The sequence below is a fragment of the Zalophus californianus genome, chromosome 3 (genome assembly GCF_009762305.2).
Source record: "Zalophus californianus isolate mZalCal1 chromosome 3, mZalCal1.pri.v2, whole genome shotgun sequence".
NCBI lineage: Eukaryota > Metazoa > Chordata > Mammalia > Carnivora > Otariidae > Zalophus > Zalophus californianus.
The window spans coordinates 173,120,872-173,135,796 of record NC_045597.1 but is presented as its reverse complement, the minus strand read 5'-3'; the positions used below and the strand labels follow the sequence as shown (position 1 = coordinate 173,135,796).

At 38.1% G+C, this 14,925-nt stretch overlaps 1 protein-coding gene across 1 annotated transcript in view; it reads left to right on the top strand.

Annotated features, from left to right (window-relative positions):
* The window catches only part of ABCA12 (ATP binding cassette subfamily A member 12), a 167,792-nt gene extending 166,771 nt beyond the window's left edge, over positions 1-1,021 (top strand). The window contains exon 53 of the mRNA XM_027590137.2: positions 615-1,021. Within this exon, the coding sequence (XP_027445938.2) occupies positions 615-722 (108 nt within the window). The 3' untranslated portion in view covers positions 723-1,021. The remainder of the gene's footprint in view (positions 1-614) is intronic.
* The last annotated feature ends 13,904 nt before the right edge of the window (positions 1,022-14,925 follow it).

Sequence of the window (14,925 nt, the reverse complement as noted above, 5' to 3'; positions counted from 1 at the left end):
TTTAGTACGTTAACTCTTGAAACTAGTGAAATTTTTCTCAACATCACCATATAAACATTTGTTAATGGCTTGGCTCTGGTTCCTGGATTATACTTGATAGAGATATTAATGTAAATCTTATAAATACAGATACGTGGTTATAGATATTTAATTATAGCTTTAGATTTATAGTATGATTGTAAGTTGTAGACATAGGTTTTATTTTCAAACTCCAGTTAAATTTTTTTAAAGATTTTATTTAATTTTGAGAGCGAGAAGGAGTGTGAGTGGGGGGAAGGGCAGAGAGAGAGGGACAAGCAGACTCTGCACCGAGCACAGAGTCTGACATGGGGCTCGATCCCATGACCCTGAGATCTCAGCCTGAGCTGAAATCAAGAGTGGGACGCTTAACCAATTGAGCCATCCAGGCAGCCCTCCCCCCCAGTTAAATTTGAACATCTAAAAGGAATACTAGTGAGAGTGCATTTCTGTGTGGACATATCCCTATAATATCTAGTTTTCTTCTTTTTTTTTTTTGTCTTTCCCTGTGTGTGTGTGTGTGTGTGTGTGAATTAACCTTATTTCTTCCTTTGGCTTACCAAACACTAATGACTTTATTTCCCTTGAAAAATCAGGTTTTCATCAACTTTGCCAAAGACCAAAAGTCCTATGAAACTGCTGATACCAGTAGCCAAGTTTCCACCATAAGCGTTGACTCACAGGATGACCGGACGGAACCGTAATACCACCAGCAAAGTCAAACTCAGCAAATGGCCAATGGCTTCCTTTTAAGGAAGAACCACAGAGGATACTGCTTCCTCAAACTATCTTCATTTTAAAGTAGTATACTGTATGGAAGGTACAATTGTGTAAGACTAGCAAGTAACTAATTGTAAGTGGAAAGTTTTTTTTCTAAAGTCAGTGAATGTTGCTACCGAAATGAATTTTGGTAAACTCAATACTCTGAGTGTGCTAATGTATATGTTGGTGGTTACAATGCAAAGGTGAAACCACTTGAAGATAAATGTCTTAATTTATTACTTTTAATAAAAAGATAGCTTAAAAGGCATGGTTATTAGTAGCTGAAAAGTAAGAGTGGAGAAGAAAAGTAAGATAATTTGGGGTAGATAGAATTGGGAGAACAAACAAAATAATTTATTTCCAGAAAACAACAGAATGAGCATCATCATCAGGTACAGATTAACAATGGCAGGAATCACTGGGCACAAGGTCTGCAATGTACGTGATTATGTCATTTTCAGTGCCTGTAAATATGTGGGGATATGCTGAACCCCAAAAGAGTGCCTTTCCACAAGAATGCCATAGGAGACAGTTTACCCTGGTGGTAAACAGAACTTTGATTTATTCCTGCCAGGCCTTAACAGTAGTAAGGTACTGAGCAGAGCAAAATCTACTTGTTCTTCACGGGAAATGGGTGTGTCAGCTGAAAAGATACAAATCCTAAAAACTGATAGGAAATGCATGTGCTGCTGGCAGGCAACATTTTTCTAAGCTCTTACAGAAACCCTCATATTGTAGGTCTCTCTTGCAGGAAACATTCCTGTGGAGAGAAAATGAATATGGAGATAAATTTCAGCTAATCACTTGGCTAACCCAGAATCATGCATATGGCTATAGGATAGACTTCATAATAATGCCAAATTATATGGCCCTTGGGAAAGGGGTCTTATGTAACGTGTGCGTGTGTGTGTGTATTGTGTGTGCATGTGTGTGTGTGTGTGTGTGTGTGTGTGTATGCACATTTGTCAACTTTGGCACGATTTGTATTGGTTTCAAAAACCAATAAATTCAAAGTTTAGAAAAAATAATTCATGAAGTCATTTCACTTGTTAGGGAAGATTCAGGAACCTAAAAATTGGAGTCATGTGACCTACACGGTCCCACGTGATCAGGTTCCTGCTCACCTCTCCACCTTCATTCCTTTCTTTGTCTTCTTCTTCTTTAGGTTATGGCCCCGCTGGCCTCTTTTCAGTTTTTCCAGTGCACCAAACCCCTTTCCATCTCTAGACCCACTACTTGAAATGTTCTTCCCTCCTCTTTGTTGCTAGACTATGCTAAAAGTCCTCAGAAATGTTATTCTTTCTCACAGAAGCTTTCCTTTTCTACTTACTCAGTTTAAGTCCAGTCCCTCTGTTTTAATACTGTACTTTATTGTACCTCCTACTTTTCTGTCAGAACATGCATCCTAATTTGTAACATATCCAGACTAAAAATACACATCTTAACAGATGGCAACAGAATTTCTCTTAGGATAGAAAAAGCCTGTACTGAGTATAATATGTAGATAAGGCTTTCGGAGTAGAAGTTGTAACTCAGAGAGCATGGATGTCTTCAGGAGCCCAAATGACAAAAAAGGTGGTCAGCCTCCAGAAAGAATAAAAGGATTTGTTTACTGTTCATGGTGTTTGTTATTGTGGGTGGTTGGCTGGTTGCCTGCTTGTTTCTGAGCAATGGTAAGAAGGGAGGCAAAGGACAAGGAGAGAAGTGGAGGAAGGAGAAAGCAGGGAGAGCTGAGTATTAAAGAGAGAGACGAAAGTCCAGTGAGAAGGTGGAGTGGTTGAACGGACTTTTAAAACCATGAATATCCAAATCCATTTTCACATTCATTCACTGTGCAACCATGCTATGAACTGTCCTCATGACTTCTAAATCTTCATTGAAGTTAACCACACTTACTAATGAGTGTCAAGTAAAAATTGAGGAATGGATGGGTGGATGTCTTCTTTGAAAGAGGTGAAGAACAAAATCCAACAATACATTAAAAAAGTCGTTCACCACAATCAAATGGGATTTATTCCTGGGATACAAGGGTCATTCAGTATTCACAAATCAATCAACATGATACATCATATCAATAATAGAAAGGATAAAAACCATATGATCATTTCAGTAGACTCAGAAAAAGCATTTGACAAAGTACAAAGTACAACATCCCTTCATGATAAAAGCTCTCGACAAGGTAGGTTTACAGGTAATATACCTCAACATAATAAAAACCATATATGAAAAACTCACAGTGAACATCATACTCAATGGGGAAAAACTGAGAGCTTTCCCCTGAAGGTCATGAACAAGTCAAGGATGTCAACTCTCACCACTTTTATTCAACATAGTACTGGAAGTCCTAGCCTCAGCAATCAGAAACAAAAGGCACAAAAGAAGTAAAAGGCACCCAAATTGGTAAGGAAGAAGTAAAACAACATGATGCTATATATATATAGGAAACCTGAAAGACTCTACCAAAAAAAAAACTACTAGAACTGAAAAATGAATTCAGTAAAGTCATAGGATACAAAATCAATGCGCAGAAATCTGTTGCATTTCTATACACTAATAATGAAGCAGCAGAAAGAGAAATTAAGAAAACAATCCCATTTACAGTTTCACCAAAAATAATAGATACCTAGGAATAAAAGAGGTGAAAGACGTGACTTTAAAAACTATAAAACACTGATGAAAGAAAATGAAGATGACACAAACAAATGGAAAGACATTCCATGCTCATGGATTGGAAGAACAAATATTGTTAAAATGTCTGTACCATCTAAAGCAATTTACACATTCAATGCAATCCCTATCAAAATACCAACAGCATTTTTCACAGAACTGGAACAAACAATCCTAAAATTTATATGGAACCACAAAAGACTCTGAATAGTCAAAGCACTTTTGAAAAAGAAAAGTGAAGCTGGAGGGATCATAATTTCAGACTTTAAGTTATATTACAAAGTTGTAGTAATCAAAAGTCACAAAAACAGACACAAAAATGTGGTCCTGTCACAAAAATAGACATACAGACCAATAGAACAGAATAGAAAACCCAGAAATAAACCCACAATTACATGGTCAATTAATCTTTGACAGAGCAGGAAAGAATATCCAATGGAAAAAAGATAGTCTCTTCAACAAATGGTATTGGAAAAACTGGTCAGCTATAAGCAAAAGAATGAAAATGGACCACTTTCTTACAGCATACACAAAAATAAACTCAAAATGGATTAAAGACTTAAATGTAAGACCTGAAACCATAAAAAAATCCTAAAAGAGAGCGGAGGCAGTAATGTCTCTGACATTGGTGATAGCAACATTTTTCTAAATATGTCTCCTGAGGCAAGAGAAATAGAGCAAAAATAAACTATTGGGACTATATCAAAATAAAAGCTTCTACACAGCAAAGGAAACGATCAACAAAATTAAAAGGCAAGCCTACTAAATGGGCAAAGATATTTGCAAATGACATATCCAATAAAGGGTTAGTATCCAAAATATATAAAGAACTTACACAACTCAACACCAAAAAAACCCAAATAATCCAATTTAAAAATGCGTGGAAGACATGAAGAGACATTTCTCCAAAAAGACACCCAGATGGCCAACAGATAAATGAAAAGATGCTCAACATCACTGATCATCAGGGAAATGCAAATCAAAACCACGATGAACTCTCACCTCACACCTGTCAGAATGTCTAAAATCGGGGCACCTGGGTGGCTCAGTTGGTTAAGCGGCTGCCTTCAGCTCAGGTCATGATCCCAGGGTCCTGGGATCGAGCCCTGCATCAGGCTCCCTGCTTGGCGGGAAGGAAGCCTGTTTCTCCTTCTCCCACTCCTCCTGTTTGTGTTTTCTCTAGCTGTCTCTGTCTCTCTCTGTCAGTTAAATAAATAAATAAATAAAATTAAAAAAGAAAAAAAATGTCTAAAATCAAAAGTTCAAGAAAGAACAACTGTTGACAAGGATGTGGAGAAAACTGTTGTGCACTGGTGGTAGGAATGCAAACTGGTGTAACCTCTGTGGAAAACAGTATGGAGTTTCCCCAAAATGTTAAAAATAGAAATACCCTATAATCCAGTAAACACACTACTGGGTATTTACAAAAAAATACAAAAACACTAATTAAAAGGGACACATGCACCCCTATGTTTATAGCAGCATTGTTTACAATATCCAAATTATGGAAGCAGCCCAAGTGTCCATCAATAGATGAATAGATAAAGAAGTTGTGGTATATATGTGCAATGGAATATTATTCATCCATAAAAAAGAATAAAATCTTGCCATTTGCAACAACATGGATAGATCTATAGAGTAAAATGCTAAGTGAAAAAGAAAGACAAATAGCATATGATTTCAATCATCTGTGGAATTTAAGAAACAAATGAGCAAAGGAAAAAAAAAAAAGAGCAAGACAAACCAAGGAATAGAATCTTAACTACAGAGAACAAACTGCTAGTTACCAGAGGGGTGGTGGGTGGGGGGTGAAATAGGTGATGGGGATTAAGGAGCACACGTGTTGTGATGAACACTTGAGTGATATATGGGAGTGTTGAATCACCATATTGTACATCTGAAACTAATAAAACACTGCATGTTAACTATATTGGAATTAAAATTAAAAAAAAGTGCAAAACAGTGACTGCTTCACCATAGAGAAGCCTAAAGTCAGAGGCGACCCTGAGACAGAGGCCTGGATATGCAGAGTGGAGCTTCTGACCCCACAGGTGATGGATCTGGGGGTTCCCAACCAATCTTATCTACCCCTCCATAGGCAGGGAGGCCCGAGCTGGCCTCCGCACTGTAGACATTGCACTTTGATTTGAGTGTTCATTTAGACATGAAGCTCTGTGAGGACAGAAAATCTATTTTGATCTTCCTAATTTTCCCACCCACACACACAATGAATATTTGTGGCACTCGAAAAATATTTGATGGTTAAATGGATGAATAAATAAACGAATGAGAAACAAAAAAGAAGCTGGCATGATTGGTATGAAAAACAAGCTTCCATTTTCAGTATAAATTTCTGAAATGTGGGAAAGTTTCCCAAGGGGTAGTTTATTCATGGAGAAGAAAAAGGAAAGATGATGTTTTATTCCAGATTAAATATTACAGTGAATCCACTAGCGTGGGAGGATTTTGGTATATTCTTGGGAATCAGAATTCTAATGCTTTGCTTTTGTATATTTCTGCCCATTATTTCTTCTTTGTCTTTTTTTCTGTAAGGATGTATGGCATAAGAGCTTCATGACACCTCTCTAGATAAGTAAGGAACATACATGAAAAAGTGTTTGAACCCACATGCCTTTGGATTTCTTTGCAATAGAGAAAATGTTTTGAGAATTCCCAGTTCTCTGAGGACAGCCTCCACTCTGGATAACATGAACAGAATCTGCTTTTTCATTTGAGTTATGTGAATTACTTCTGAGGATTGTGGCAATCTTCAATTCACCTATAAAACCTGAATATTAAAACACTTGGTGCAAAATCAGAAGAATAGAAAAATGATATGTACAACTGCTTTCTCCAATGATGCTCTCTGCCTGAATGATGGATCCACTCTCCTCGGAGATAATCCCTTACTCGAACAGCAGGTGTCCTCCTGGGTGAGGGTGGGGGTGACAGAGCAGGTTTGCATTCTCCTAACCCCCATAGGACCTTGGGAGCCTGCTTGCTTCATTAATGTAAGCTTCTCGATGAAGTTTTTAAATATAATAAGGCAAGCTAAAAGTGAATGATAGTATTTCCTTTGACATCATTTGTTACAAAATTAATCCCATCCCTCCCTTGCTTATAAACCCAGACTGGTTTTCTGTAATCTGTAAAATGAAACCCAGGCTCTTTAACCAATTCTCAAAGTATTTTATCATCCAGCTCCCAACGCTTCTACTTCTCTTCTCCGTGTAGTTTGTGCTCCCACTTCAGTGCATTTCTTGCTGTTTTCTATTACGTTAGAACTTTTTTTGGTTCTATGGCACTTTGCTCACACTGCTTTCTTCTTGAAAAGACCCCTTCCCTGTCCCCACTTAGCTTTTATCTAGAAACTTCTCTTAATCTTAGTTACCACTCTTCTACTGTGTTTTCTTTTTAAGGAAACCTGCCCAGAAAGCCTCAGGCTGAGTTCATTGTTCTATCCTCTGTTACAAAAGCATTTTGTGCAAGGCTCTGCAGGAAGCTATCCTGTGTTGCCCACCTCCTTCCACTACACTCTAAGTTCCTTAGAGTGGTGAACTCCTTTCCTTCATCTTTGTATTGCCCACATCCAGCCCAATATCCACATATTGTTACTCAATAAATCTCTGAAAGACCAAAGAAGTCCATGTCAATTTAGAAATATTTTCATAATTTTTGTTCTAACTTTTTTGTAGTTATGTTTGTTTTTAATTTTAGAAGAGTAGCCATGAAATTTTAAAGTTAACTGCTGGGGGAAAATATGCAGATGGCCAATATTTTAAATTAAAATGATCCCACATAAAACACAAATCAATAAAATGCCAAGCATTGGACATACTATTATTTTATTAATAATATTGCCTAATACAACATTTGCCCAATGATATTAAAATAAAAATACTGTTTAAAATAAAATACTTTCACCCAGATAGAGTGATGCTTAATCACCCTCGTTGCAAAGTGGAAATACCAAGCTAACTTATATAGTTAAAATAACGGCAGCTACCACTTACTGACAATTGTTATGTGTGAAACACTGGGTCAAGTGTGCCATATTTATTGTATTTTTATTTACTTCTGACAACATACTTTCAACTTACTAACCCCTTTCTATTGACAAGGACACTGGAAATTGGAAAAAGGTCATTATCTATTCCAGAATAATACAGCAACAAAGTAAGTTTGACTCCAGGTACTATATTCTGACATAGATAAGGAAAGAAAGGAAGAAAGGAAGAAAGAAAGAAAGAGGAAGAAAGAAGAAAGAAAGAAAGAAAAAGAAAGGAAGGAAGGAAGGAAGGAAAAGAAGAAAAAGCAAAGGACAGAAAAGAAAAGAAAAAAGAAAAGATTGGCTATGCTGATTTAGATACATAAGTACACCAATAATTTAGGTATGCTATATTTATGTGTGTGTTGACCTGGTAAGTGAACTGGCCCCGGGGCCCCTAATTACCGCTGCCTTGACGACTGCAGCATGGATCTCCGGCATGAATGAAAAGACCCTGTCCCTGACTATCCTCTTCCCCCGAAGAACCTTCTGGAAAATCCCTAGCCTTCAATTTTGCCTCCTCTGAAATTCCTCACAAAGAAATCCAACCATGTTAACTAGACATACAAAGATTTACTAATCATTTCAATTTATTTTAACTTAAAAGAGTTTGCTTGGTACTTACTGGGATTTTGCTGTTGTTTTCAATATAGCAGATAATTTTGTTATTTGATTTATTTTATTTATTTCCCTATCTTATATCTGTTTTTCATTTTTATGTTTTATTATTCCATTCAAAGGGAATAGATTCAAAGAATCTCCCAGTGTAGGAAACCAGCACTATGAAATGGTATATGCCCTAAACAATTTATGTCCAAAGTGGCTCTTTTGATACCACAAAATAGATTTTCAGTTCTTGTTACCTGGGGCCCATTGAGAAGTCTCTAGGTAAAAGAGGAAAGGCTCTCACTTAAACTACTGCTCTTGGCAACTCAGAATCCTCAAAGGCAAAAGCTCCAATAACCAGCCCAAAAGAAATATTTAGTACTACCAGAGAAGTTTCCCTTCCCTTTGTCTGAAACAATTCAGCCAGTAAATGCAGATATTTGTTAATTAAATATTACTGGACTAAAAAATTGGAAGCAAGATGCCCCAACCAACACACATGGTAGTTCAAGAATGAAATAAATGGAAGGTCCTAGCAAAGGAAAACCTCAGATATAACTCGAGATTTAAATCCTATAAATTTCTGTCGGATTCTTTAGCGAGAGGCACAAACACACATTAACTAAGCTAATGATTTTCCTTTTTACCCTAACCTGCTTTAAGAACTTATCTGATCCCTTTTTAGGTAAAGCTTCAGAAGTATTCTCCCATTACAGAGGTCTTCCCAAAACCCTTCCTTGATAATGAAACTAAAGTATGGCTCATCTTATTAAATAATTTATCTTTATTAAAAAGGGAGCTTATAACCTATCTTAGCAAGTATGACCTGTCTAGCGTATCAAGAGTCCTCCGTGAATAGAGGATCTATAATATGACCTACATGTGTAAAATATGTTATCTATTGAGTACAGAGAGTTAAACACTTTTTAATTAATAGTATTATTCTTTTGCAAATCTAAGGAGAGAAAATAGGCTGTCATAGTATAATGGACCTTGTAAGTTGGCCCCCATTTATCCTTACCTTCTGTTTTCATGTTCATGAGCCATCAGTTCTTACTTGAGTGTGCATAGGACCTATGACTTGCTTCTGACTCCACAAAATATGGCAAAGGTGATTACATCACACAAGAGTATAACATCTGCCTTGCTAGGAGCCTCTCTCTCTCTCTCGCTGACTTTGATGAAATAAGAGGCCAGGTTGACTTGGCAAGGCATTGAAGGCAGCCTCTGGCCAACAACTGACAAGGAAATGGACTCCAGCTGACAGCTAGCAAGAAACTGAGACCCTCAGTCCCACAAACTGCAAGCATGTGAAGGCTGCTAACAATCACCTGAGTTTGGAGACAGGTTCCTCTCCAATTAAGCATGCAGATGATAAATAGCCCTGGTCAATACTTGGATTGCAACTTTGTTGATAACATTCTTCCTTCAAATAATCCTTCCCAGAGTTACTCATTACTCATTACTCACTTAAGTATGCTATTAACGATCCTATTCACCCTGGTCTTCGGGATGATTTTTCTTCCTGTCTCTCTGCTTAAGATATTAACTCTTTGACTAAATTTTGTCCATACCTAAGTTATAAGTTATAGAAGGTCATCCTTTGGACCTATCCATATTTTATCAGCCACTGATGGACTAATCTCAATTTAATAATAGCTAAGTTATATTACAAGGTATATAATTTCATTTTTTTATAATGCAACTTTATATGTATAAAATCACCTGACCTCACAGGAACCCCACGAAGTGTTATTGCCCCAGATGAGAAAAGAGGATCAAAGTGATTAAATAACTCACTTAAAGCAACAGACACATGTATTATAGTATCTAGTAATATTTTGTGTGTGTCTTAAATTCTTTCCCAATCCCTCTTTTCTGATTTCTGTGGTTTTCTTGCTCCTGTGCAAGGTTATCTCCATGAGGTTGCCAATGATGGTGGCCCCATACCATCCCAGCAATTAGGGTGGGCAACTGACCCGGGATGGCCAGAGTACCTGACTTCTCTTGACTGCTTTATTAGTTTAGAAATTAACATGTGACCCAGTGAAGTTAGTCAATCATTCTCAAATTAATATTTAAAATTTGGAGGGAGAGATATTTCCCTTTCCTGGGATTGCTGGGTAGAGATGAGTCTAGGGCTCCCATCTTTTCCCATCTTATCTATAACATGGAAAGAGCTTGCATCCCTAATGAAGTCAAGCAGAGACAAGCAGAACTGACAAACAGAATAATGGACAAAGTCCTGCTGACATTTATTTAGCCACAGAATCCAGCCAAGCCTGAAGGACTATTCGGGCAGCTATGGAGGACACACTGTAGGGAGGCAAAGAAGTCAGGCCAATCTAGGAAACTAGTGCAGCAAAATTAGGCAGTAGCTGTAGAGATGGTGAGAAATGGTCAGATTCTGGATATGCTTTGAAGGCAAAGTTATAACTTACTGCCAAATTAGCAAGGAATGTGTAAGAAAAAGGGGAGTCAAGGATGAATTCAAGGGTTTTCACCTGAGCAACTGTGTAAATGGAATTGTCATTTGTTGAAGAATGGGGAAGCTGGAGAGGTAAAGGCAGGTTTAGGAGGGAAAATCAAGAACTGGGGTTAAGGTACGTTAAGTTTGATAGGCTTATTAAACATTCAATAGGAAATGTTGAGTGAGCTGATAGATCTATATATCTGCAGCTTAGGTAAAGGTACATACTGGACAACAGGGGTTAAGTCATTGGTATATAGATGGAAACTCAAGTTACAATTCTTGATGGGATTATTCAGGGAGATGAGTGTGCCTAAAGCAGAAAAACAATCTAAAGAGAGCATCCTGGGGCATTATACTGTTTTTGAGGGAGAGAGGAAGATCCAGAAATAATTTGTAACATGCAAGTCAAGAAAGTGTTTCTTAAAAGTAGAGAGTGACTAGGGCACCTGGGTGGCTCAATTGGTCAAGCATCTGTCTCTTGGTTTCAGCTCAGGTCATGATCTCAGGGTCGTGAGATCAAGCCCCGCTAAGGGCTCAGGGCTCAGCATGGAGTCTGCTTGAGATTCTCTCTCCCTCACCTTCCCTCTCTCTCTTCCTCTGCCCCTCCCCTGTTTCTCTCTCTCTCTCAAATAAATAAATAAAATCTTAAAAAAAAAGTAGGGACTCACCTTGTCAAGGCAGCTGCTAAGTAAATTAAAATAAGAACTGAAAATTGGCCATCTGATTTGACATATTCATGTGTGGGCTTGACAAGAGAAGTTTCTGTGGAATGACATATAAGAAAGCCACAGAAATGAGTGCAATAAAAGATAGGAGGTAAAGTGGACATGACGTATATAGTTAACTTTTTCAAGAGAGTAAAGGAAAGGGGAGCAGAGAAATAGGTGGTAGTGGGAGGAAAATTACCAGTTACATCAGAAGAGGGATCTCACATGTTCTTATTGGGGCAGGAAAAGGTCAAGTTTGCCAGTGATAGCGTCCTCTGCCTCTGATAGTCTTTGGAGTGGGCAATGCCCCTTGCTTCTTCGGTACTATTTTCCCCATAGGACTGATGAGTAAAGCCTGGGCTGACATAACGTGTAATCTGGTCTTTCTTGGCTTGGTCAGAGCCTGGTAGTGCTTCCTGGCTGACTCCTTCCTCTCCCTGGGCGGAACAGTTCACCCTTAGCTCAGGGGTCACCTGGTCCTTCCAGGGGGACACCATGATAGGAACACTGCTCTCAAGGCAGGGACCACGCCACGCTCCACTGAAGGTGGCTACACTGAGACCCAACAACTCCTTTATTGTACCATCCTGCTCAGTCTAGTTTACTTTGACGGTGCCTATCCCAGAGGGATAGACAGCAGCTCGCCTTTCACATTAAGTTTATTTGATGAAAATTTAACACTCAAGGACACCCATGCTCCCACGGCAAAACCCAGAGAGTAGAAAATTATCATTATGTTCACTCTCCTCTCCTCTTGCCTTCTCTTTCTTCCTTGTCCTGCACTTAATTCCCCAAAACAGAAAGCAGGTAAGCTTTCTGTACATCTGATCCCCCTTCCACAAAGAACAGCAAATCCTAAGATAGAAAACATTTTCTTTTCATTATAAGAAAACCCTGTGATCTTGAACTCATTCTCTAGTTTTCCAGGCTAGCTTATTAACTGAAATGGGTCAGAGAGAGGAAAGTCAAAGAAATATAGCAAATCCATTCTTAAAATAATGCCCTGTCCTTCAGAGTCACTCTCCTGCCACATATGCCTATTGTGTTTGTTATAAACTGAAGAGTACCTTGGCTTTTTCCTCCACATTTTTTTCCAGAACTTTTCCATTTGCTAATTTCCTCCCCTATAATCTTCCCACCCCCTAGCAGATACATGCCTTGGGCTACACAGGAACGACATGATAATCAGAAAGACAAATGAGAAAAAGCTCCAAAGGAAAGGGCTACAGCAGGTCTATCCAGACAGATCTTCCCACACACACTGGCTTGTGTTACCTTTCACTACATCTCAGTTCTGCAGGCTCAGAATTGTACCTTTACAGCATAAAGGGGACATATCTCCCATGGGTGGACTCACATTAAAGTCCAGAACACTGATGGATAAAACATGAGTGCCAGATTATTGATTTACAATGAGAACTTGAACTGAACATCCCTATCCCCCAGCTGATGCATTTTCTCTCCCCACAAGCACACTGCCTAGGAAGTTCAAGCTTTCATCAGAAGGTTGCTTGCTGAGAATAGACTCAGGTCAAGCTGAATTAATTATATGATTCCAACATTTAATGTCGTCAAGCCTCAAGCCTGGAGCATCCATTTACATAGTGTGATATACCTTCAAAAGACCCATCTTTCATTCTGGAAAATTTCTTCCCTCAGCTCAGAGCTGAGTCCTGTCATCGTTTGTCTCTGAGAAGCTCTTTTCAATGCTTCTATGACCAACAAGCTTCCTTTTTGACAAAACTTATTTCTTTAGACATGATAATATAGCACTTTCCATCAAGATACAGTTTTTCAAATGTAGTGATTTTGTGCCTTCATTATTTATTGATTATAAAACTTAACTCAGAGCAACATGCCCAAACTTCCCTCATAATTAGAATCACTCAGGGCCCTTCGTTAAAATATATATATACACATATATATATATTGTTATTATATACATATGGGCGCCTGGGTGACTCAGTCGGTTAAGCATCTGCCTTCGGCTCAGGTCATGGTCCCAGGGTCTGGAATTAAGCCCTGCATCAGGCTCTCTGCTCAGCAGGGAGCCTGCTTCTCCCTCTCCCTCTGCCTGCCACTCCCTCTGCTTGTGCTTTCTCTGTCAAATAAATAAATAAAATCTTAAAATAATAATAATTATATATAAACATACACACAGATTTTCAGGACTTTCCTTGGAGATTCTGATTCAGTAGGTCAATGATGAGGGGACAATTTGTATTATTAACAAGCACCCATGTGATTTTTATCTACAGGGAAACTGGAGAACCATTGTTTTAGAAGACAATCTAACGTGTCTTATTTCTGTGTTCTTGACTGGGCTCCTCACTATGCCAGCCTATACCAACAGCACATACATGTATCTACACATCCATAAGCAGCTCATAAAATTGACCATATCAGATCTAAGAGATAGCGTAAAACAAGGATTAGAGAATTGCTTCCCAAACTTAAGTATACATATGAATTGTCCAGGAATCTTATTAAAACACAGATATTGATGAGTAGGTCAGGTATGAAGCCCAGGATTGCTCCTCAGACACACTTTGAGACTAGAGATTGACCTTGGAAACAATTGTCTTGGTTCAACTCCCAGTTTTGAAGTTCATCACCCAGTTTTGAGGTTCACCTCAAGTTGTCGTAGCTGGGTGACCTTGGACAGCCCTCTGTAACTCAGTTTCCTTGTTTTAAAAGTGGAGATAATGCTAGTATCTACCTCACAGGACTGTTATGAGGATTGCATGAATGTCACAAGTGCTTAGAAGAGGCCCTGTGGTAAGTTCTGCATAAATCATAACTTTCATTAATATCTTGGTTCCACAGCTTTTTTTCAGCTATCAAATTTTGCAATTAATGCAGATTTAAAGACATTTTTGTTTATAGTGTGTCTTCTAAAGAAAAAAAATCATAAAAGCAAAATATTTTATGGATAATGTGGTGACCCTTTATGCTTAACGTAACGGTTTTATAATGACCTCTATGCAGTTTATTGATTCCAGGAAGCCCCTTAACTGAATTTCATTAAGCCCATTCCTCTTAAGGTATCTTTTCAAGCAGAAAAGAGTTACAACAGAAGACCTCTGGAAATGACAAAATCATTTCCATCTTAGTCTGAACTGCAGTTGTTATGAAACTATTTCTTTGCTTCATTTTTTTCAGGTTAAATTTTCACAAGAAATGATCAAAAGTATATTTTTGTCTTAAAAAAATAATTTCCCTAATTTAAGATGATAAACTCAGCTCAGTTTGGCACATATTGGAACTCAGTAAGTGCCTGTTGAATAAATGGATGCATGGATGGATAAATGAAAGAATAAATGTGATAAATCCTAAAAATCCTATTTCAACTTTCCTCTCAACAAAATCTAGCTTCACAGTATAATATTTTAAAAGAAAATTACTTTTGGCATACTTTATTATGGTAACTTCTAACTCAGTGATGCTCAATTTGAGCTGTCCATCAAAATTACATGGGGAAATTACACTGATTCCAGAGTTCCACCTTCCCTGGAAAATCTGATATAACTGATCAGGGTGTGGTGTGGTCAGTGGGAGTCTTGAAAGGGCTCCAAGGGTTTCTAATGTACAGTCATGGTTGAGATCAATAGTTCTGTCTTCTATGGATAATTGATATCTCACTG